The sequence below is a fragment of the Apis florea genome, unplaced genomic scaffold (genome assembly GCF_048593485.1).
Source record: "Apis florea isolate Af1SG1 unplaced genomic scaffold, ASM4859348v1 contig_3203_pilon, whole genome shotgun sequence".
NCBI classification, from domain to species: domain Eukaryota; kingdom Metazoa; phylum Arthropoda; class Insecta; order Hymenoptera; family Apidae; genus Apis; species Apis florea.
Genome location: NW_028256723.1, coordinates 2,248,743 through 2,274,039, shown reverse-complemented (window position 1 = coordinate 2,274,039; position 25,297 = coordinate 2,248,743). Strand labels below are relative to the sequence as shown.

Sequence of the window (25,297 nt, the reverse complement as noted above, 5' to 3'; positions counted from 1 at the left end):
TAACGAAGGCCTCTCCTATCCCGCGCGTGTGATATTTCTCCTTTTGTTTCTCAGATGCCGGATTTGCTTTCTCACGTGAACAACCTGGCTAAAGAATTTTAATTATTTCTAAGCTTAATAAGCTTCGATAAATTCTATCCGAATATTTTCTATTAAATGATGAACTCGATAAGTGAGATTATCGTGAATTTTTTAAAAATCTTCGAAAAACTGACTACTGCAGCGCCGTAACAAACTCGAGAGATTTTATGCATTTTCATCTCGAGGAAGAGTATTGAAGAGAATGGAAAGGGGCAGCAGGTGGCACGCAGGGATTGGTTGATAAATCGGCGGTGAAAAAACGGATACCGTAACGCCGGTCCAAATATTTATCGCGTAAAAAAGCAGAGGGGGTCGCACACCTCGCGACGAGCTCCGGATTCCATTTCCATTTTGCCGGATTAGATCACGCCGTGTGAAATAACGCACGGGTCGGCCGTGAGGAAGAAGCAAGAAACGGAATGCGCGCCCCTTTTCTGCAAAGGGGCCGCCGCCCCCTTTGAGAGAACGAACGAGGCGAATCGCACGACTTACTTCGGCTGGCCAGGAATATCTCGATGGCGACGTTCTGGAGCAGATATCGCCTCGAGAATATCGCGCGCACCTCCGAGAAGTACCATTTTCCGTGCAGATGATCGCAGTACTTGAGCACCTGGAACAAAAATAAAGAAATTTTTATCAGATCAGTGAAGTTCGATGTAAGAATTGTATTAATACATAATGTTATTTGAGAGACAAAGATTGGAGTTGGAATTATTTGAAATGCGAATGATATTGTCAGATATTTTAAACTATAAATTAGAATTATCGAAAGGATGATCATGACATTTGTTTGAAATAAGTTTGAGTAAATGGAAAATGGACGAACGAATGAATTGTTATTTTTTTCTTAAATGCTATTAGAGTGCTAATAATATGTGTACTTTTCTTTTCAAACAGTTCAAATAATATTTGCATAATTTATTGTTTACTTAAAAGGGTAAAGATACGTGTTTGAATATTTTTATTAAATTTATACATCTTATTAGGGGATTGAACGAAATAATGAATCATTTTTAACATATATACTCGTGTTATAATTCGCTGCAAAGATAAGCAGTTTAGTGCTCATGTTTCAAGAGCCGGTTCTATCTATACGAAAAATATTCATCAAAGGAAGCTATTTTTTATGAAATTATCTCAACCGTAAATCCTCTAATGAGAACATAAATAAATTATACTTTAATTTCTTTTCTTTCTTCAAATTCTCACAGAAGATTTCTTTCGATAATTACAACGTTAATTTAATTTAAAACATGACGAATCAACAACTCTCTACAATACCTTGAATCTCGATTATAATAATTCCATGCATACGTTATCGATCGATCGTTACTTTCTTTGCAAATCGAAAAACATTCCTCCCCAAAATTTCTCATCGTCAACCCTCTGCAATTCTCCAAACGAAACCGAAAATCAATCACCAAATCTCATCATCAAAAATCCTTTAACCACCACCACCACCACCACCATCACCATCATCATTAAATTTCTTCAGAAATCATCTAAATCCCATCATACCGCGTCATCGCACGATCCAAAATTTTTCCAATTAAACGAGAATCTCCAAGCCTAAATCTCTCCCCTCCCCAAAATACTCATCATCGTTATACTCGCATCGAAGAGGGACAAAAGCCGGGGTGCGATCGCATGGCTGACCGTAAGTATGCAAGCTGGATTCAGTGAAGTGTGATGTGATATAGTGAGACCGGTGCCGGTCGCAAGATGGCCGTCATAGTAGGAGGAGCCTCCTGCTGAGCCGAGAATCGATCCAGGACTTCGCGGGCTTGCGCTCTCGAACGAGTCGTGAACAAGTCTCGTGGGCGAAAAAAAAAAAAACAGAGGGAGGAGGGGAGAGAAAGAAAGGAGGGTCTCCTTGTGACGGAGCCCAAAGGTGGACAGAGAGAAAAAGCAATTTACCTCTGGCCACGGCTAACGGCCGTCTTTCAATTTTTCCCGCTTTAACGAGCGCCGCCACTATGTCCTCACGCGCGGCAAATGAAATTATCCTCGATACAACGCTTCGCGGTCAACCGCTCCATAGCGAGGAGGAGATCGTATCGTCGTCGTTGGATGATTCGACGTTCCTTGTTTTTCGATTATATAAGAAAGGAATATCGCCAAGTTGAAAATTAACGTTGAAAAAATTGCAAGATTTTTTTGTGTAAGAGTTTAAGTTTAACTGAAAGTCGAAGTAAATTTGGAATAAATTATCGGCTGGTGATTAAAATTAATGCTGAGAATCGGAAGATATCGTATGATGGATATTGAAAGATTTGCTGATAGTTTAAGTTTGAGAGGGAATTTTTGGGACGAATTATTGGATGATTGGAAGATTTTAATATGTGTGGATGATTTGTTGAGATTAAAGAAATTTCTTAAATATAAATGAAGAAATTGAAAGTAGTTGATACAGAAATAATAATGTAAATTCTTCGAAAATAAAGTTAGCGATTATTAGAAACTAAATATCGATTCCAGAATTTTCAAGGATTAAATAGCATCTAGATATTAATACCAGTATTTTAATAAGTGAAACGTATTAAGCAAGCAAATAAATTTCTACGACGAGCGGAGAAGAATCGTCCCTACGAGACGAAATGGCATTAGGGTGCAGGACACGCGCATCAAAATCTAATTACAAGCGTATAAGCAGCTTGAAAAACCTCTGGGGATCATAAACATCGCGTCCTGTTTGTATTAATAAATCATCAAAAAAGACTTCATAATTTTCTCTTTCCTCGTAATATTCTTATCATGGATTATCATGGTGACAATTTTTAAAAAATAATGAATCATTTGTATTCAAGGATCATTCAAGTATTTTTCAAATATTTTTCGCGAAATGGAAATGGAAAAATCGTTACGATAATTATTATGACACCGCAATTTTATTATAAAATAAATATTATAAGAAATTTACGATATGTCGATTCAACTAAATTTTAAGTTAAATATCATAGATAGGTAGAAATTGCATCGCAGCGGAATCCACTCGATTCCATGCGCGAGATTGGAAAAAAGGAGAGTCGGGGGGTGGTTGCACAGAGCCAACCCCTAAGAACGATTGCGCACGCTCTTCGTAAACACTGTCTGAAACCGATAAGGTGTGTCGTGATACGGAATTCATTATTCGGATGATCGCAATCTGAATACACGCACACATCCTATTATATCATTCCTTGGACGAATCTTAATTCATTTTCATTTACACGATATAACATTCCACAAATTCTATGAACAATTAAGTTCACAATTAAAATTCTAACAAACTATATCAAAATCTGCACTGATTTACAAGAAAACTTAGAGATAAAAAGTCGCTAATAGAATTGCATTTACATAAACTTGACAACGAACAAACACTCTCTATAATTGGATAAATTCGTTAATAAATATTCACTTCAATTTCTTCTTCTTCATTCATTCAAATAACCAAAATTCAAACGAATAGCTTCGCGAAAATTTCATCAAATGGATCAAAGTGACAAAATCAACCTCCTATGAACCTCCCTCCCATCGCACCTTCTCCAAACACCTACCAAAAGTAAGCAAAAAGGCCCCCCTCCTCTCAAAAAACTATCATCCATCTAAACCACTCTCTCTCTCCCAAAATTTGACCAAAAGGCGAGTCGTTAAAATAACACAGACACCCCTCCTCAACGGAGTGTTATACCAGTCTCGCTCGCAAAGACTAATATGTTTACACGTTCGATGATGCGTCCATTCGAGAAAAAGGGAGAGAAGAAAGAGAGAGAAGGGAATGGTTAAAAAGAGCTGTGCATCTCTGGCAGAGTGTCAAGTGGTGCGCGCCGATTAGCGTTCCCTGTGCGGCGTTCATCTCTCAACGAAATCGTACGCCAGCGACAATGGGCTCGGTGATGTAACGACATGTGTCGCGTTCACAAGGCACCCCTCCCCTCCTCCACGTACGCCATAGGGCACCGCTATATAGAATGGGGGCTACCACTTAGCAGGCCGCCGCTATACAACAAACAGATTAAGCAGCGGACAATAATAGACCCCCCGTCCTCCTCGGGTATCGTGGGCTCTCGAGCACCCTCCCGTGATCCTCGTGGCGCGAGAACCACTCGAGAAATCACGATACCTAGTAGTAGTAGCTCGAGAGGAGTGGATGGTGGTTTATTCGATTCTCGGTGAAGGAAGGAGCCCGAGTGGCTCGATCATTAATTATCCGCACCGGTGGGGGGGAGACGAGGGTTGGATAGAGTGCGTTTTGTTTGGACCTCGTTTTGAAAAGTTATCACTTCGGGGATGGATATGTTTTTGTTTTGGGAAGAGAAATTTCGGGCTTGGATCGGGTTTAGAAAGATTTGAGGGCGAGGGGTGTGTGTTTGGATTCGTGGATTTGGATCGGAATCCGTGGTTGTTCCATGTTGTTTATTTACTCTTGTTTGGTATTTTGTAAGAGATGTTAAATCCGTATTATAGGAAACAAGAGATTTCAGATTTCAAGCCTGATACTTAACGACTTTTATTTATTTTTTAATTGGAACTGTGGATGGACAAGATTTAATAATTGAATAACTACAAACGGCCTTACATGAAGAATGGATCAATTGTAATAGCTAGCTAATATTAACTAGCTAAATTATTTAAAGTAATTTTATTCCAATTTTATTTTTTCTATGATTAATTGTGTCTGTGTTCGATTTATTATTTATTCTAATATATATATATATTAGATTAATTCACGAAATATGAAAATTATTCAATAACACGGCAATAACTATTTCGTGTCGTGAAATTTCGAAAAAACGTTGTCTCCCTTCGACCCTCGTTTCGTGAACGCGCCGGATGATGCGTCGAAAACGTTCGAGAAGCATCAAGACGATCCGCAATGAGTTATGCGCGCCACGTGCGTGTTCTCATACCTTTATTACCGTATCTCGCACGAGATAACGCATCGCGCGGCATCCTGCGGGCAAAGGGCTCCAAGGGTGATGCAACCAGTCTTCCTGCCCCTAATAAACCTAGAATTGCTACCAGTCGGACTATAGCAACCGCGAATACAATTCTCGAAGGGAAAAAGTACTTACTCGAATCTTTCAATCATTTGTGCAAAAGGACAAATTGAATTTTCCAATTGGATTTTCTTACTATTGTTATTGGTTTTTGAATTGTATGTGAAAGACTAATAAAAAATTTAAACTTATTATAATTTACAACTTTCGAAACGTTTTATTTGCTATGACTAATGAATGATTGTTGCGATTTCTCAGAAAATTATATACGTAATAAAATTTATACATCTACTTTAATCGACAGTCGGAGAATTTCAATGAAATTGTAAAAAGCAAAGCAAACCTTCATTTGAAGAAGGTTATCGAATAACAAAACGATCAATTAACATGACATGTGGACAGTAAATCTAATTATTTTCAATGAAAATACATTAATTTATCGATAGTTTATTGAAGAAGCTTGATTCGTGAGAATTTTTCCGAGTATTGGAGACGGAATGCGGATCCTTGCCTCGTTGTTAGCTTCGATGAAAATAATTGGACGGAACGAGTCAAGCTAATGACGCTCGAATACGGTGAACAACATTTCTTCGTCGATCTATATGTGGAAGCGTGAGGATATTACGAAACAACGAAACCCATTTCGATTGACAGATGCGATCACCCGTTTTAGACCAATGCTTTCATTGGTGCCGAGGGAGAACGATCGTCAACGCGTCGATCTTGGCTTTTATAGAATGATTATACGCGCATCAGAAAATGATTGAATTTCGTTAAAATTATTATTTCAAAAGATTTTATTATCGATAAAGATAATAGATAGATCCTTTATTTAAAAAAAAAATCTTTGATATTCTCACTATTAGATACAATTCCAACGATTTAAAAATGTCTAATCACATGTCATTTGGACTTGGAAACTTTTCATCTACACTTTTACTTTTTCTTCAAAGTCACGTTATCATGTAAAAGAAATTATATACATCTAAAAAAAATCTCCAAATTCTGATCTAAATATTAAAATATCACAAAAATATTATAAAGAGGGAATTACAATTTCCATTTATAAAGAAAAACGTTCCAACCCTCGCTATATAATATATCACAGAACATTCCCTTCAGAAAAGCATGCACATCTACGAATCTTCAAACTCCAATCTAAATCTATCAAAACGTTACAAAGAAAAAAATAAGAATTACAATTTCAATTTCTCACAGTTGAAAGAAACTTCCAACACCGAACGGAATTCCGCTTCCTCTTCACGGTAATTTCACGCTGAAACGCTCGTTCTCGAATTTCCTATCTTATGCAAGCGTTCGTAAGCAACCGCGTGATTTCGCAACGAATCGGCTCAGTTCCGTTCATCCAGGTCGAATCGAGAAACGATCTCGACGCACTCGTGTCATTAAGCAAAGAGACCGTGAAACGCGGACCAATGCGCCTCACCGGTTCCGCATCTTTCCGTCCCTGAAGCTCAACGACCGAGCCCCACGGATTATTCGGGGGATTACGCGAGGATGTTCATTCGAGCTGATTTACAAGGCTGCCCGTCCGTCGAATACGCCAAAAGGGCCGCGAGGAGAGGCCTTGTCGTCGTCGTCGTTTCTTGCACAATGAGCGAGCCACGCAATAAGAGACCGAGGCTCTTATACCTGCCCGCGTGAAACGAGACTCCATACCGAGATGTTTCGGCAAACTGCATTCGGGATTGCTCTTTTCAGAGGACTTTGATCTTTCTGGTACCGCGCTGTTCGGGACGATGTTAGATACGATCGAGTGGACGGCCAGTCGGTGGAAACGATCCCCTTGGAAATTTTACTCGGGGGTTTTATAAATATCGAAGGCGGTGTCGAAGATAAAGATATAGAGGCGAGTTCTATAAACGTGGAAAGTATCGTGTGTTGGGATTGTTCACGTGAATCGAGGAGAATATCGAAAGTTGTATAAAATAAATTATGACGAGTGACGAGAGTATCGTATAGTAGAGAGTATAGTAATCCTTCGAAAGTCGATTTAAATAAAAATTATTCGTGTAACGTATAATACTCTTCTAATTAATAATTTCTTATTAATGATTAATTGTTAATTAGAATGTGAAATATCTTGCATTTGTATAATATATGTTTAAATACTATTCTATATCGATAAATAGATTTGAAAACTTTATAAGAGAATAGGTGTGAATCACGATTATAAATATGAAAAGAAGAAAAAAAATTTTTAAAAACTGATAATTGCTTTTCGTTTTCCTTTCACAAAATGATCAATATAGTATCTTTCCATCGAGCTAAGAAACTTTTTCTGCAACAAATGAAAGATAGGCTGCACAATGGTAGCGCCATTTCGAAGGCGAACCCCAGGTTATCTCGTTGGTGTACAAATAATTCAGATGATAAACGAATTATGTCGAAACGAGATGATGAAAGGCGCGTTTAGGGCACAACGAGACACCAGCTTCCGCATTAATGCGAGGGCTGACGTAGCAGAACGTTTGACCCTTCGTCCCTTGCGCGAAAACAGCATCACGAGAAGGAGATGGGAGGGTGGAGTGTTCGAGAGGGAGAAAGAGATGCACGTGCTCGTCTCATGAATCAAGTCGCATTAGCGAGGCATGGTGGCCACCAATCTACCACTCCAACTTCGAGTAGATTGGATTTCTGAACTTTATTCAATTACCCGGCAACGAAGCGGATCCGAGACGAATAGAACATTGAGAGTTTTTCACGAATTATGTCTGAACGCTCGTCTTGTATTTCTTTCGTGCGAGAAAAATAATCAATGGTAATGGATACTCTGATTGAAATTAATTTCGTTGATGCAGAATGAATATTTACTTTTTTATCTTTCGAAGATTTATCACTTTGATTGGTATTGAGTATCATTATACGAGTATCGTTATTACTTTATCACGTTTGTTTCGAATTTGAAAAAAATATTTAAACGATACGAAGAAATACTTTTTTACCATAGAAACACAAAGATTGAAAATTCACGTTCAAAACATCAAAAAAAAAAAAGAAAAAACAGCAGCTGTTCCAAGATCCACAATAAGCTTAAATACTTCTTAGCACTATTCTACATCCATAAATGCCCTTTCAACAGCATCGAACGTATACGTCCATTTCTATTCATCGAATGAAACGCGCCTACGCTAGATTTCCCCGATAACAGAAGGGTTGAGGAGGTCAAAGAAGAAGAACATGGGACCGTGAACATCCTCATTCGGAGGCTGTAATCTCAAGAATCTTATACGGCCTATCTCATTCAACGTATGGGATATCTCGTTCTGTTATCTCGTATTTCTCGAACACAGGTATTTCGCGTCACAGATTTCTTACGGTCGAAAAAGGAAACTGGGAAACCGGGTCCATCCCGCAAACATTGGCATATCGTTACTCCCGTTCGTTGGAACATCTGCCAACGCTTGGCCGGCCATATTGCGACCCGTAAGGGCTGTTTCTCACTCGCGATGGAACAGGAAACTCGTTGTCACGAGCCTTCTGCTTTTTATTCGTCGAACGTCGAATATTCAAATGACCCTCGCGATGGAATTATCGGCTCGAACGATCGTGCGTGGAATCCTCTCGCGACCCCATCGTCTGGACAATGCATTTGCCTTCACCCTAGGAATTTATTTACGGAACAATCGATGGATCGATACGCCGCAGGAAGGCGCAATTGATGTCTCTTTGACGCTGTTAGAAACGGGAGAACAATTGGAGGAAAATTATATTGGCTTTCGTTGGCATTTGTATGTCTGGCGTCGAATTTTTTAATTTGTACTTTATGCGCGTTCTTATGTGCAGACTTTTCCTAAAGTAAGTATAATAGTTGAATCGAATAGTGTAAATGAGGATTGAGTACTTGGTATTTATAGACTGCATTTTAAACAGAAATGCGATAAAGATACTTGAACAGACAGAAAGAAAATTTCTTTTTATACTCAATCACTATTGTTTATTGTTGAATGTATTATGAATAGGAATATAAATCAATTGTAATTTCATTCTATATTAATGAGTGAACATTTCTAAAAACAAAAAAAGAACATAATTGCCTCCAGCCAATCTATTATAAGCAAATGTAGCTTAAAAAAATCCTTATAAATTGACCGATAGATTTTTACATCGGATGGAAACCAAGCTAACCAAATTTTCAAGTAGAAACTACCAACTACATTTTTATCATTTATATTTATCGATTCCACTAAGCATACTCTTGACTAAGTTACATTCGAAACTTATTCACTGTTCCTCGAAAATCTCTTCTGCCATAAACTATTCTTGCCTATTAATATCCAAATTCATCCCTCCACCCAACAACCCAACAACGTGTCGATACAACACGTCTCATTCACAACTCGCGCAATTCTATCCTCGATGCTACGCAACTTACCCTACGGATAAGATCCAGTATCCACCATCCCCCGTTCACGACGAAAGGAACCGCGCTAAATAACTAAAGCGGGATGAAAAATACGAGGAGCGGGTCGAAAGGGTGTGAGAGGCCCGTGTGACGGTGCGCGCGGTGCCGTGCCAAGAGGGGAGGGACGACAGGGGGCGTGGCGAGACCGCGCACGCTCCACGTGACCCTGTCGTTGCTGAAGGCGGGACTTTGGAAACCGGCACACAACTACAACGTCAGTGGAACGGGTTGGTGGTCACCACCGGTGCTCTCTCTGTCGTCGCGCGCGCGGAGCACCTCGAGTCGCGCTCGTACAACACCTGCCGACGCCCGATCCAGCTACTACTCTCGTTTTTCGCCACGTTTCCTTCGTTCCGTGGACTCCTTCTCGAAAGTGATTTCCACCAATTATAGTCGCGATAATCGTCGTACGTCGAATCCGAGACCGGGCCGGATTTCAGGGAAAACAACTCCGGAGAGCATGGACAGTAAAACGAAATTGAACGGGATGACGCGTGTCCACGCGAAAGAATGAGACCTCGTCGGTTCCAGGGGACAGTTTACCAGGAATCTTCACCGTTACAGGACACCGCGACAACATGTTGCTGCCTCAAGACATGATGGCAGCCCAGTCGAAGATGCTCTATCAGATGAACAAGTATTACGGCGAGCGGGTTCAGGCTCGTATGGGCCAGGTACAGAAGACCATCAGGGAAGTGTGCAAGGTGGTGCAGGAGGTATTGAAGGAGGTGGAGGTGCAGGAGCCACGGTTCATCTCCTCTTTGACGGAGTGCAACGGCCGGTACGAGGGCCTCGAGGTGATCTCGCCAGGCGAATTCGAGGTGGTCCTCTACCTGAACCAGATGGGAGTGTTCAACTTCGTCGACGACGGCACCCTGCCGGGTTGCGCGGTGCTGAAGCTCAGCGACGGGCGGAAAAGGTCCATGTCGCTCTGGGTCGAGTTTATCACCGCCTCCGGCTATCTGTCCGCGCGGAAGATCCGCTCGAGATTTCAAACGTTGGTGGCGCAGGCATGCGACAAGTGCGCCTACAGGGATTCGGTGAAGATGATAGCGGACACGACCGAGGTGAAGCTCAGGATCAGGGAGAGATACGTGGTGCAGATCACGCCGGCGTTCAAATGTTCGGGCGTGTGGCCGAGATCGGCGGCCCATTGGCCGATCCCTCACATACCTTGGCCGCACCCTAACCTCGTGGCCGAGGTGAAGACCGAGGGTTTCGATCTGCTGTCGAAGGAAAGCGTGGCTCTTCAAGGAAAGCAATCGGCCATGGAGGGTGACGCCTGGGTTCTCTCCTTCACGGAAGCCGAGACGAGATTGTTGCAAGGTGGCTGCCGCAGGCGGTGCCTGAGCATTCTCAAGACTCTGAGGGACAGACACCTTGACCTTCCCGGAAATCCGGTCACCAGCTATCACATGAAGACGTTGTTGCTCTACGAATGCGAGAAGCACCCTCTGGAGACCGAATGGGACGAGGGGTGTATAGCAGATCGCATTAATGGAATTTTCCTGCAGCTGATATCCTGCCTCCAGTGTCGAAGATGTCCTCACTATTTCTTGCCTAATTTGGATCTGTTCAAAGGGAAATCGCCTAGCGGCTTGGAGAACGCGGCTAAACAAGTGTGGAGACTGACGAGAGAGCTGTTGACCAACAGCCGTGCCCTCGAAAAGCTTTAGCTGATAATTTTTGCTTTCAAAAACTTCCAGCTAAGGAGAAGTGTATAATAAAGAGACAGAGAAAGAGAGAGAGAGAGAGAGAGAGAGAGAGACAGAGAGTTCCGCTTTGGAGATACTCGGTGACTCGCGTGAATCACGACTTTCAGAATCTGCTGCTTTCGCGACGGTTCTTTGCCTGCTTTTTACCCTCGCAGACGCGGGAAGTCTTACTTTCACTCGATATATCTTCTTGCACAAGATTCAGCGTGCCAGGGTATCGGGGATGGTGTAACGAATCTGTCTATTCACCTTACCCCCTTATTTTTTTCCTTCCCTTCTTTCCTTTCCCTTTTCTTTTTCTTTTCTTTTTTTTTTTTTCTTCTTTTTGTTTCACGGTTCCGTAAATTTTCCGTATAATTCCATGACACGATTAATGCGAGTCGAACGTTGGTTATTATCGGTGCAAGCGTTTCGTTCCAGTGCAATATCCTACTTTTCCAATGTTTCGTTTCGCGCGAAAGTAATTGTTAAGTTTAACTCGTTAATTTATATATAAACATTTCAAGGAAGGCACGTTAAAACTTTCTACGTTAATCGAGACGTCCGAAATCGACTGGATACGCGTACTTTAAAGGATATCATTACCGCATTTTTTTTTATACACGACCGAAGCTTTCGCTTGGAGCGAATGGAATCTCTCGCTTATTTAACGAAGCGATTTCTCCGCGTAGAGTTGCGATACGAAAGCGATTTAATGAAGTACCCGATTAGTTGCTCTTACTCGACTTATGGCTGATGCGAAACGTTGAGCGATCCATTCTCGTTAAATTAATAATTAATGTTTATGATCAGTTAGCGATTGAGCTGCCGTCGGTAGCTCACCATATTGTTGTATGTAAATACTTTTTTATATTATTTAAACGATATTTATTTCTACTCGAATCATTGTTCGAACATACACGATGTAAATAATTAATAAATACATTTCGTCTCATAAGAGGAATAGTTAATTGCGATGAAACATTTTATGAGTTAAATTGTGAATCATAAAAATCCGAATCCTTTGTTAATTAATGTTACTAATATTTTTGATATTTTTTTGAAACGAAACAAATTCATTCATTATTGTGATCGTAGCGAATATTCCAAGGATCCCTTATTCCGCAAAAACGCATAGAGATTAACTAACTAAACTCTTTTAAATCAAAAAATTACAAAATTTCATAAACTCTTTAAAACTTGTGATTTAATTTGAAAAAAATTAAACAATTAAATATTAAACATTTTTATTTAAGATAATTATTTAAAGATAATCTATTTCTTTAGAGATTTTAATTTTAAAACAATTATTATGTAGATGATCTTAAGAATCAATGACGCGGATTATTTTTTTCAAACTCTATTAATATATCAGAAGAACAAAAAATTCTAAGTAAATAGACATGAAATGAAATTTGTAAATTCAGAATATTCTTTCTTACCGAAATTATTAAAAAAAAAAAAAAAAAAAGAAAAACAACCATATAATTAAAGTCAACAACATTTCGTCCTCGATTTCCAATCGCTTTCACAACTTTTCTTCCCGCAAAGGAGATACCCACCAACCATAAAATTTGTATCTTAATAACCAAGACCCGAAATAATTTGCCATTCAATTTTCATCCCGGTCAGTTCCAAACGATATCATAAAAACCACTATGGAATAATTATTATCTACGATATTAACACTTGTGTGCACGCGCTGGCGGGATACCGTAACGGCCTCGTCAAATGCATCGCTACCGAGCGTTTCATGGTCGCTGTACGCCTACGACGACTCCAAGTCGTACCCCTTATCTTAATTCCTTCCAGAAATTCCCATCCTTATCTCCTCGGCGCAATGACATTCGTTAACCGATGGCCACTCACTCTCCGCGCGCCGATCGTTCAGGAATTTACGTTATTATTATTGCCCCGTAAAAACAAAGTGAGAGGAAAAAAGCGTTTCCCAACGGCCAATTGCTCGTTCGCTCGCTCGCGCACGGTCACACTTTACGCGCGCCGTATCGTTCACCCGCGATTTACAAGCCTTAATGGTAGAGTTATCGTTGTCGTCGTTAAACGTAAAATTTTATACCGAGTTCTTTTCCCGCGGCGTGCGTCCGGTTCTCGATAAAAACGATCGTAAACGAAGCCCTCTCCTCTGTTAAATCCGATAGTTCAACTCGACCGGATCTCGTCAGTGTCGCCTTGCGAATTTCTTATTTCAATCGAATCACCTCTTCGCGAGACGAGGCCATATAGATAGCCGCAACGTATATTCCTTCGAAAAACATCGAACGAGTTTTGTATCCACTCCGCCGAAGATCGGGAATCGAGGAATCGGAAACGACTAAAAATCCTCCTCCACGATTGCCCTTTCTCCTCCTAGGTAACGGCGGAATCCACGACTATGACGAAAATTTCGGGGTTCGATGGGGTTGCGGAGGAATGGCCGAGCAGGACACGGTATCCATGGGCACGAAATAAAACGAGTCGAAGATCTGCATAATTCATGGGGGGAAAAAGGGATCGCCGTTTTGGGGTTAGCCGCCGCCGCCGCCGCCGCCGCGGCGTTCGTCCTTCAGCGTGGCGTTTGTAACGTATAGGTAGAGAGGTTCGTGCGGATCGATCGAGTCGGTTCACCGCGACAGGCCACGCCTGCGCGGTTCACGCGGCGCGCGATTCGTGGAACCGCGCGGCACGGAGGCGTGGCCTGTTCGAGGGGGCGGAGCTAGGCAACCGTACGCCTCCGTTAGGTTCGAAGAGCGGAGGCGCGGAGGAGGTGAACGACAGCGCAGTCGACTATCTGCTCTGGGACGGAGTCGCTCGTACACCTTTACCTCCCGCTTCTCGCTCGTGTCTCCGTGACCGGCGAAGCAACGGCGCGAGGAACGAACTTTTTTCAACAACCAATTCCTCATTCTCGACCCGTTTTTCCATCGGGATCGGAGTCCGATCCGAAGCGAGGAGTAAGTTAATCGAGGAAGAAGGGAGAGAGAAACAGATGGGAAAACGAGGACAAGGAACGATTGATCTAACATCGTAAGAAGATTGGTCGATCGGGAAGTGTGGAGGCAGAATGCGGTGATCGAGAGTAATAAACGTGATAAAGAAGCCTTCGAAAGGCTTCAGGCCGCGGCAACCATGCTGTTGCCGGCCGATATGCTGGCGGCTCAATCCAAGATGGTGTACCAGATCAACAAGTATTTCGGGGAGCGTGTGATGACAAGGAAGAGTCAGGTGATGAAGACAATCCAAGAGGTGTGTCGCGTGGTTCAGGATGTGCTGAAGGAGGTCGAGGTACAGGAGCCAAGGTTCATCTCCTCGTTGACCGATTACAACGGCCGTTTCGACGGCCTCGACGTGATCTCGCCGACGGAATTCGAAATCGTGATTTACCTGAATCAAATGGGGGTTCTGAATTTCGTGGACGACGGAACATTGCCCGGATGCGCGGTGCTGAAGCTTAGCGACGGACGAAAGAGATCCATGTCCCTTTGGGTGGAGTTCATCACCGCGTCTGGTTACCTGTCCGCCCGGAAAATTCGCTCGCGATTTCAAACGTTGGTGGCGCAGGCATGCGACAAATGTGCCTATAGGGACTCCGTGAAGATGATAGCGGACACGACAGAAGTGAAACTCCGAATTCGGGAGAGATACGTGGTGCAAATCACGCCGGCGTTCAAGTGCGCCGGTCTCTGGCCGAGATCGGCCTCCCACTGGCCCATCGCGCACATACCTTGGCCGCATCCTAATATCGTGGCCGAGGTGAAAACGGAGGGTTTCGACATGTTGTCGAAGGAGTGCATCGGTTTGCAGGGCAAACAATCCGCGATGGAGGGCGACGCCTGGGCGTTATCCTTCATAGACGCCGAGAACCGTTTGCTTCAGGGTGGTAGCAGGAAACGTTGCCTCAGCATTTTGAAAACTCTCAGGGACAGACACCTCGATCTTCCCGGGAATCCGGTCACCAGCTATCACATGAAAACCTTGTTGCTCTACGAATGCGAGAAACACCCGCACGAAGCTGAATGGGACGAAACGTGTATCGCGGATCGTATCAACGGGATCCTTTTGCAATTGATCTCTTGCCTCCAGTGCCGCAGGTGTCCGCACTATTTCTTGCCTAACCTGGATCTGTTCAAGGGCAAGTCGCCTAGCGGTTTGGAGAACGCGGCTAAGCAAGTGTGGAGACTCACCAGGGAGTTGTTGACTAACAGTCGTGCTCTCGAGAAGCTATGAGCGAAGAAGAAATTCCCGATCTGCACGAGAATATCGAGGATGAGGAAGAATCTCTTCCGTGTCTGTGCTCGAAGAAGGAGTTATGGATACCTGAAATCAGGGGCCTACTCTTCTCGAAGAATCTTCGAGCAAGCTGCTCGACCATGATTAACCGTCGTTCGTCGAAGAATCTCGTTTCGAAGTCGCGCAGTGTGTGCCCGCAAGGGGAATAATCGCGCGCGTGTGATTTTGTGGAGGCCGAGGACGATCGAACCAGTGCCATAAATACGTCGATGTTGACAGTCTCTGTTTCAGTTTCGAATCGCCGACGGCAATCGGATCACGATACCCCAACGATACTTAACTCTTAACCGGTGTTACTCGATTTCGTCGCTACGTTATATACATATATATACTGGTACCAATTAAGAGACTTCGATAGAGATATCATATCGATACGATTGTGATTGTTGCTCGATGAAGAAATTCGAGATCGAGATGAATATTATACGTGAGAGAAACGATGAATAGTTAGAGAAGTATGGACGAGAATGAGTGAAGAATCGCGTTTTAGACTCACCGGTTGGGTGGGTTATGCTTGATTCATCCTGTCTCTTTTCCTCTGTCACTATGTACATACTACTTGCAAAGATATTTATTGAAAGTGTACACGAGATATGTGAAATACAATGCTATTTATATGGAACCGTAGCTGGAGTCGTCATTTTCGTCCGTCGAGGGCAACACACACCCACTCCTCACCTACTCGAAATTCACATGGAAGTCTAACTGTCGTAAATATTGTTTGGACGTATCGTTAAACGGTTTCTCGAGCATTAAACTTGCTTGGTTAGGTCTCGTAAATTTTGTTTTCGCGCCTTTTTGCCACTAAATATCGAGACTCTCGAGATCGAATAAAAATTCCACGTTGTTAGTTCGAGCTTAAATAGTGTTCGAGAAAAAAAGAACGACCCGATAAAGTAGCCCTCTGACAAGTTTGTATTTCGTTTCTTCGGTTTCGAAGAAATCTTTGTCGCCAAAAAGGATCCTCCATTTTTGTTTGTCTTCGATATATAAAATTAAACGAAGACCAAGTTTCAAGTGTGACATATTGAATTTTCATTAGTCTTGACGATTGTAAATGTATTTTACTTTTAGTTATTTTTAGCGAAGATTCGGTTTCCGGTTTTTCTCGTTTGGTTTTGTTCGTTGATAAGTAAATTGCATTTTATCGGCACGAGGAAACTTTGCTCGTTATTTATACGTTCAAATTGTATACTGCTTTTTTAAAGATAGAATGCTTATTATGTTTTGTAGAGTATGAGAATTATTTGTCATGTAATAATCACAAAACATCATCGCGAATGATAAGATTATGATTTTTGTGCTAATTCAAAATGTTACGATTGATGAAAAATTGCAATACAATTTTTGATAGACTTTTTAAAAATTGCACAAATCCACAGATAATATTATAGAATAAAACAACAACAGAATGTTATTGAAATTTCGAAATTCTTTGAATCAAAGAATTCACATAATATATTATATTTGATGTTATAATTTAACAAAAGATATGGAAAATTATAGAAATCAACCAGATTATCGTCGATTATCGTGCAATAGCTACGCTATCACGCCAACGAATATTTTCTAATTTACATTTTCTAATCTACAACGCAATTTAAAATAAAAAAAAAAAGAAAGAGACGACTCTATAACGATAAACACTTATAAAAACTGATCTCTAAATTAGCAAAAACAAAGATCTCGGAATATCTAAGACTAATGTAAAAAGCGGATATGCGCGTATAATCGATTTGCTAATGCGAGTGACGGGAACGAGCTGAAAACTGGCAGAAGTTCAAACAACAATAGTTGATATTCGTGTTTACCACGCGTGCATCAAGGAAATTTCAAATAGTCCACGCGTTTTAATATATTCTCGCGTGAGAATTATAATCTGCATCAATAAACGTCCAACCGATATTGATTATTTATCGAGATATTGATATTAATTAATATTTCTATCTAGTAAACGTGATGAATATACATCGTGATTATTAACGAGTCGAGAAATTTTCGTCAGCGAAATGAGTAAAATTTGAGGGGAAAAAAAGTGTTAATGTCATTAATTATTTATTTATTATTATTACGTGTCATATTTCGAAATTTTTCATTTTATATTTGATTCGATTCGCTCTCTTTGATCTATGTTAATTCCCGAAACATTTATGCAAATTGAAATGTGTTCATTAGCTGATAAAAGATTGTACATATATATATATATATATGATTGGATGTATAAGTTTAAATTTATTTTTGTATTTTTATTCGATAGATACATACTTATGAAAATTATTACCTATTATTTAAGTATGTTTCTTTCGTGCAAGAGAATTAACTGTTTTATCGATTTCTTCTCTCATCGAACGTAAATTTTCTATCTAGTTAGATTTTAGATTAATATATGTCGAGCTTAAAATATAAATAGATGTTGAGAAAATTAATCGAATCGATCTTTGCAATTATGATTAATTATATTAATATGTTCATAATGATTAATTTATTTCTAAAAGTTAGATATTTACCAATATTTGTAGATTCATCGTTCGAGATTGGTTTTTCATGAAATTTTTTTATTGTTAAAAGAGATAAAAATAATTGCAACTTAGAAAGGAGAAGTTTTCCATTAAATAAAGACACAAGTAATAACTTTACGTCGCGTGCAAATTTGAAATTTTTCGCGAAAAAATTCGCGTGCCGTTGGCTGTTTAATTGTACGCGATCGATTTAATCTCGATGATCAACATTCCGCTCGACCAGCAATCGAATAATAAAACGCGATCTTTTAGAATAATAAATAAAGCGTGCAACGAGATCGTCGATTTTTCTTTTTTTTTTTTTTTTTAATTTGGCGCAAAAAAAGAAGAGAGAGAGAGAGAGAGAGAAAAGGGAAGGAGAGAAATTCCACGGAGAGAGGAAGAGAAAAGAATATTTAAATTATTTTAATTAAAGGTGAAAATAAAAGACGCACGAGACGCGTGTACGTGTATTACCAAACTCCTTTGCCGAATTTACAATTTCGTAGCGTGAACACTATCGTCATGGTCGCGTTCGTGGATTAAATATTAAGCAGTCATGCGTGCGACAAATTACCACGGTGAATAAATTTACATATTTATCTGGTTATTACCGCGACTTTCAACAGAACGAAAACAAAAGTTGAACGTTAAGCATGTTGGAAGAAAAAAAAAAGAAAAAAAAATTCGTGAAAAAACGACGCGACCTACGTTCCACGTTGCATATAATGTGTTATTTCGAATGTACAATGGGTTTAAATTGATAAGCCTTTTACGACCTCGTCAAATTTGTTCGATCGCCTGTTAGAGAATTTTCTAACTGCCTTTCGAAAAAATTTATTATAAACTCGTGTCGCGTCTAGACTGTTCGGAATTATTGCATGGAAGATTATTTTAATTTATTGAATTCGGTGTGTTCTTCAATTCACTTGCTTCATATAGAGCGAGGCAAGAAGAATCGAATAAGACGAATAATTCAAATGGAATAATTCGCATGAGTTTTCATTTTTCTTTTTTTTTTTTTCTTTAAACGGACATTCATTCCTACCTTCTTTCTTACTTTCTTCCTTTTTTTCTCTCGACGAATAAAGCGGACACGATTTACAAAAAATTCGATAAATCCGATAAAAGCGATTCGGCAAAAAAAAAAAAAGAAAAAAGGAAAACTAAAGAGAAATCGCAACCACGAGATCCTTGAAACTATCAAAGTGGCGGCAATCGCGAGAAACAGGGTTCCCCCACGAGAAGAACAAATGGAAATAAATAAAAGAAAAAAAAAGAAGAAAAAAAGGGAAGTCGAGACACGATATGCTAATGAGGCCAGCCGCTTTTCTCGTTTTTTGCTGCGACGTTCTTGCGAACCCTGTAACAGATTCTGCGCGTCGAACCGCCTCTCACGATCCACGATGGGCGATCTCGAGATCGATCTTGGACCCCCGTGAAAACACGGTCCCCGAGATATGTGGAAACGGGTTCCTCGATTGGCGGTATCGATTCTCAAAGATAACCGGAGAGAAACCGAGACGGGGCAACATGTGGTATTCCACGGATAAATGTCCCCTTCTTTTCGCGACGATGAACGTTCGTCCAATCGTCCACCATGCTTCTTTCTCTTCGTTCGAATTCGAGGAAAGGATACAGCGATAATCTGCACATCTGATTTACAGAAGCTTGAAAGCGGATGTCTCTGCATTATGGTATTGGAGTGTTTCTTTTTTTTCTTTTTTTTTTTTATGGTTTCGATTATTCTTCGCATCTTCGCGAAATGAGTGTGTCAGAAAAAAATTATTTTTAACTTTTTCAATTGCGAGGGAATTTCGAAATTATGTTTTCGAATTGTAAATTAAAAAATCTTATTCTTTAACGAAGCTTTGCTGTTTGGAATGAATTGTGGATCGTGCGTGCATTTTTTAGTATTTCTATTATTAATCCATTCTGGATGTATCAAATTAATTAAAGAAGGATACATGGAAGTACTTCGTTTTCGAAAAATTTGCATACGATAATTTTTATAACTATCATTGCTAATCTACTGGAGTCAATGAATTTTAGCATTGCTCTTATTTGTACTCGAATGTAACAGATTTATTTGCAAAAGCGAACAAAATGAATATCTTCTATGTTCTAGCCATTAGAAAGAACGTCTGGAGAGCCGAGATTATCATCGAAAATAAAAGTTAATCGTGGCGAGTTTAAATTTGCAAGAATTTGCAATATCCGCAACGATATTCATAATACTCGATCATTAATTTATCACGTAAAATATCTACTATCTTCTCTGCTACTTTTATTTTTCAGAAACATAATACAATAATTTCCGGTTAAAATGGATTCTTAAAACAGTTTTCTACCTGAAAACCCATTAACAGGCCGCTTTTCAGTAGCGCTTATTGACTGGCAGCCTATTTATCCCGCTTTCTATTAGCTTTACCGAAGTAGCAAGCTATCGTGACACTAAAAAAGAGGAGTCGACTGTTTAACACGGTGGAAGTGCCTATGTATCCATGTTCTCAACTATCACTTTATTCCATTCTACTTTCATATCGCTTGGAATCGTGATTTCCTTTTAAGCAAAGAAAAAATTTACTTCCCGACTGAAGAATAGCACTCCATTCCAAGATTTCTTTTTTTAATCACTTAATTAACACCTCGAACGTGACAAGAACAACAATTTTAAAAAAATCTATCCTTGTTAACGTTCATCTGATCGCTAATAGAACTTCTTCAAAATGAAAAATTTAAAAAGTTTCGAAAGACATTTAAAAACGATAGATCGAATATTCCATAGAATTAGCCCAACCGCTTCTTTTTTTTCTTCTTACGAATATTGAAAAAAAACTTTATCCTAAAACTCTCCTCCCCAGTATCCAATCGCGAGGAAAACGTGTCGACAATAACTTACGAACCCATAATCATCCCCGTGCGTGTTCGAAAATGCGCATTAACGCTATCACGATCGTTCCGCGCTTTTATTACCGATTTATCCTTACATTGTAAATCCGCTCGATAATTCTTACGATTGCGGGAAAATGCGCGCGGCTAATTTCGAAAAAAAGCTTCTCCAAGCCAAGGCAACGAAAAAAAAAAAAAAAGAATAAATGACATCCGTGCGAGGAAACACGATCCAGGAAATACACGTTTTCGATACACGAGAGAGAGGGGCAGGGAGGAGGGTACACAAGAAAGGAGAAGCGCGGGGGAAGAGGGAAGAGGAGCGTAGGCAGAGAGGGCCCTCGGTTGGTGGGACGCTATAAAACGCTCAGATAAAGCCGCGATGTTTATATGCGTGGATCGCAGCGGAGAGAGGAGTGGCGTGTAAAGGGAAAGATATACCTGGCCGACCAAATAATAAGACAAAAGCCGGGGGTGGACGGCAAGTAGGAAGAGGGGGGAAGGAGACTCGCGGTTACGAGGGGACGAACAAGAGGTGGAACGATAGAGAGTTGTGCATTCGTTTATTTCTTATCTTTGTTGCTCCATCTCGCGTTGTTGTTTAATCTGTTTGCTCTTGGAACATTTGGATTTTTTCCAATGGAAACCCAAGCTTTTTTGGGGGGAAATATCCGTCGTCGATGTTTATGAAAATTGAGCTAAACTCTGAATTTTTGAAAATCTGTATGAGAATAAATATTCGTGTTTTATACGGGTATTATCAAATCGTTGTATAGTAATAGTTGTTTTAAGCTGGTAATAAAGAATTGTTAGCCGTTCGTTGTTGGAAATTCAATCGTCTTCATCGTTTTTAAAAATTTCACGTGATAAAACTCGAATTGATTCAACTGAACGGGTCGATAGAACTGGACAAATTTCAATTCGTTTCCACGAATAACAATTATGGATTTCTTTTTAAAAACACAAATAGATGCATATTTCTTATGTAAAAAAAAAAAAAGTGACGTAACAATTAATTTGCAAAATTTTGTTAAATAAATCAAACTTAAAACTTCTTAAAACTTGTTGTGAAAGTGGAAACGCATTCGACAAATCAATAATCAACATTTTCGCAATCGTATTAGAAAACATACCCAGATGTAATTTTCAAATTATTTGCTATTACTCGTAAATAATACCGACCGAAATCGAATTTACCTTCACCCGTTTCCTTTTTTCCTTTAAAAATATCATTAGCCTCGAACGTGGAAAGAAAGAAAACGAAAGGAAGGAAGAGGAGATCGCGCAGGAAGAAATGCTGCAAAGGCAGGCAGTATCAGAGAGGATCGAGGGGGTGGGGGATGGTTGAACAGAAAAGAAGGAAACCGGACAGGAATGCACGGATGAATGCGCCACGCTGCAGAGGCTGGCGAGCCTTATCTTTCACGAAGCTCCGACTCTCATTAAACTCTCTCCGCGTGGCTTCATCGAGGATCGTTGCATCGATCGTGCATGGATCACGCGTGAATGCCGACGGTCGTTGACGAGAGCCTGTGCACCCGTTTGACGAACATCGAAGCAATTGCGTTCGAGGAGCATGCCACGCTCTTTGAAAATGACCAATTTTAAACAATTTTGCTCTCATCATTGGTGACGAAACTAATGCGTGACGAAAATTGGAAAATAAAATTACGATATGCACGTATGGAACGTAAGTAAAATTATTCCATTTAAACTTCGTCCTTCGCAAAATCCTTCCATTTGATTTCGCACAATCGTTTCCACCTTGAATTCCACCATAAAAAAAAAAAAAGAAAAATACACTTTTTCAAAAAGGGTTCCAATGTTCCTCGTCAAAAATTATCTCGAATCCATAAATCCCCCTTTATTCGACGAATAACGTTTCGCTCGAAGAAAGACAGAGATACCGTGGAAGGGATCGAGGGGAGGCGAATATTTTTTCAGATCCATGGCATAATTATTTGAACATGGCCTGTCCATTCGTTTCATTGTCCAACGTGTCGCGTTTTCCGACATCCCCGAGTTTTATCGACGGTCCCTGAGACGAGCACGCTCCTCCAACCACCACCCTTCTCACCCCTTTCTCGGTAAAGAGGAGGGAAGAGAGAAAGAAGAGAGAGAGAGAGAGAGAAAGATAGAGAAAGGAGAGGAGACAAGGGCCTTACCTACCGATCGGTAACGCGATACCCAACGCGATTCCTTTCTTTTTTCCCCTCCCCTTCCCTCTCCTCCTTTTTGTCTTCTGCGATGCACGCGCGTAAGAACGAGCAGCGACACGCTCTCCCGTGCTTTGCTCGAGGCCGGCAAAGCACGGGATTATAAAAATAACGCGGTTGTCCCCGCTCGCGCATCCCTGTTTCCAGTCGCGGCTTCAAATCATGTCGAAAACAGGGGGAAAATATAGGCTTTGAAATTCGAAACTTTTTTAGAGTGCAGCGTTTCAGAGAGGGAAATATAAGCACGGCGGATACGGGGATCGGAGATGAATCAGGTCGAACAGGTTCTCGCACACGCGTTAATAAATACACGCTAATTTCGCGGAATTTTTTTCCCGGGGATGATAGATCTAATATTTTCGGCTGATTATTTAAACGAGAATAATTGAAATAACAATAGTTGTCATTTAAGTAAATCAAATTTTTACCAACGTGATTAAAGAAATAATTAAAATTGTTTTGTGTATAATTGAAATCGTGTTTGAAAGATTTCCTTTCGATATCATATAGCATAGTGTTTTATGCACATTCCTCTTGGTCTTTCTGAGACATCATCTACATTGAAATTTCGCGTTAATATATTTAAAAAAATTTAAATAAAAATTATGATTTTTCCGAGAGAATGAAAAATCGTGTAAATCGTGTTTCCCTCATTTTTCCTTTTCCTTTCTTTCTCCTTAAAGCTCGTTCCATTAACCATCGAACGTAATTATAAAGCGAATAGCAATTTTCTGCTAATTCGAACAAAAACAGCTTGATCTACGAAGTTGAGCCGCGAGTCGGGTAGACATATTTATCCTCTTATGCACTCTGGTGGTTTCGTTGCAATCGAGCATAAAAACCGATGGCGTAAATCGATCGGGCGAACTGGAGATATCATTTTCTTCTTGCTTAATTAACGTTGCTTAATTAACAAATAAGATGGAAGTTAATATCGTTTGAAATTTTATGATATGGAATAATATTAGCTGTTGATACACATTATATAAAGTTGCAAAATGAACACATATATAAGTTTTTATATATATATATACACTAAAACCGGATAAAAAATTGATTTGTTATTTAAATTCAAAGTAACGTTATTGAAATTTCGAGATAAAAGTTATAAAAGACATGTACACTTTGAAAGGAATAACAGTCAGTGTTCATTCGATCGTTTCCTTTTAATAGATTAGCCAACATTTCCAATTGTTTATTCACCGATCTAACGGTTCTATTCATTCTGCATATCGTGTCTTTACAATTTATTCATTTTTATAACACTAATACCTATTCATAATGCAAATTTCAATGCTAATTGCATAGTTTTAATTCTTGCTCATCAGTATGCTTGCACGTAACAAAATATCTAATAGATCTTCGAGGTATAAATTGTATAGAAACGGTTACGTTTCTATAGATGATTCTTTATTTGCACAGAGACATCGATGCGTGTTTAGCATTCACGTATTTACATACATTTTTTAAGATAATGAGGTTTTAGAGATAGCGATTGGATACTAATGAAAAACTACTGTTTCTTGTATATAGCAGAGCTGAGTCTTTCCTTCGAAAGGATTGAATACACGCATTAGTATTTATTGCTTTTCACAGAAGACATAGAATATCGAAATAGATTCTTCTCTTTTATCAAATACTTATCGATGATGCACTTGCAAAAGAGCTTCTGTGAGCCTTGCTTCAATGAAAGAAACGCAACGAGATTTTTAGAAAATAACATATATATATATATTCATCAGTTATGATTCTGAAAAACTTTACCGTTCGAATTCGAAAGAGACTCACAATTAAGAAATATTATTTAGTCTTCGATCTTTTTAAACAATCTTCTTAAGTAGACATCAAAATTGGAACTTGGAAAGGAATTTGTATCTCTAGAAGATACAATTTTCGAACGATAATTATTAATCAGTCAATCAAAGTTGGAAAAAGAGAAAGAAGAGACGCGAGATTTTCTCAGCGATCAATCGAACAGGATTAAATCGCTAAGAACTCTACTACGAAATAGGAACGAAAACGTCCGTCAAGTGGCGCTTCCTTGGTCACATGTGCGTTCTCGCCAACACGCTACTCGAGAACCACTTACCAACGACATTACCCTACGAACCGTCACAGTTTTATGAGCAAAACCACTTAGTGTATCGCGAGGGGTTGGGGGTCATCGCATGCGTATGAAACATTGATGAGGACGTGGCCGGGGTGAAACGCGACTCGTCTT

General features: G+C 40.0%; 2 protein-coding genes and 1 pseudogene across 5 annotated transcripts in view; 2 read left to right on the top strand and 1 right to left on the bottom strand.

The window, feature by feature from the left end:
- LOC100863256 (rugose) overlaps positions 1 to 25,297 on the bottom strand; it is a 410,744-nt gene that overhangs the window by 15,134 nt on the left and 370,313 nt on the right. For all 3 annotated transcript variants that reach the window (XM_086910780.1, XM_086910781.1, XM_086910779.1), the window contains one exon: positions 574 to 691. In XM_086910780.1, coding sequence (XP_086766906.1) covers positions 574 to 691 — 118 coding nt within the window. The remainder of the gene's footprint in view (positions 1 to 573; positions 692 to 25,297) is intronic.
- LOC105735520 (protein mab-21 pseudogene) lies at positions 9,697 to 12,141 on the top strand (annotated as a pseudogene). Its single transcript, XR_015293065.1, has one exon. The product of XR_015293065.1 is annotated as a protein mab-21 pseudogene (transcript).
- On the top strand, positions 13,939 to 16,092 carry LOC100873006 (protein mab-21). Its single transcript, XM_003693830.4, has one exon. The coding sequence runs from the start codon at positions 14,310 to 14,312 to the stop codon at positions 15,405 to 15,407; it is 1,098 nt and encodes a 365-aa protein (XP_003693878.1). The 5' UTR covers positions 13,939 to 14,309; the 3' UTR covers positions 15,408 to 16,092.

What these genes read in the sequence shown, in the direction of transcription:
- LOC100873006 (XM_003693830.4), top strand. Translation starts at nt 14,310, where the DNA reads ATGCTGTTGCCGGCCGATATGCTGGCGGCTCAATCCAAGATGGTGTAC.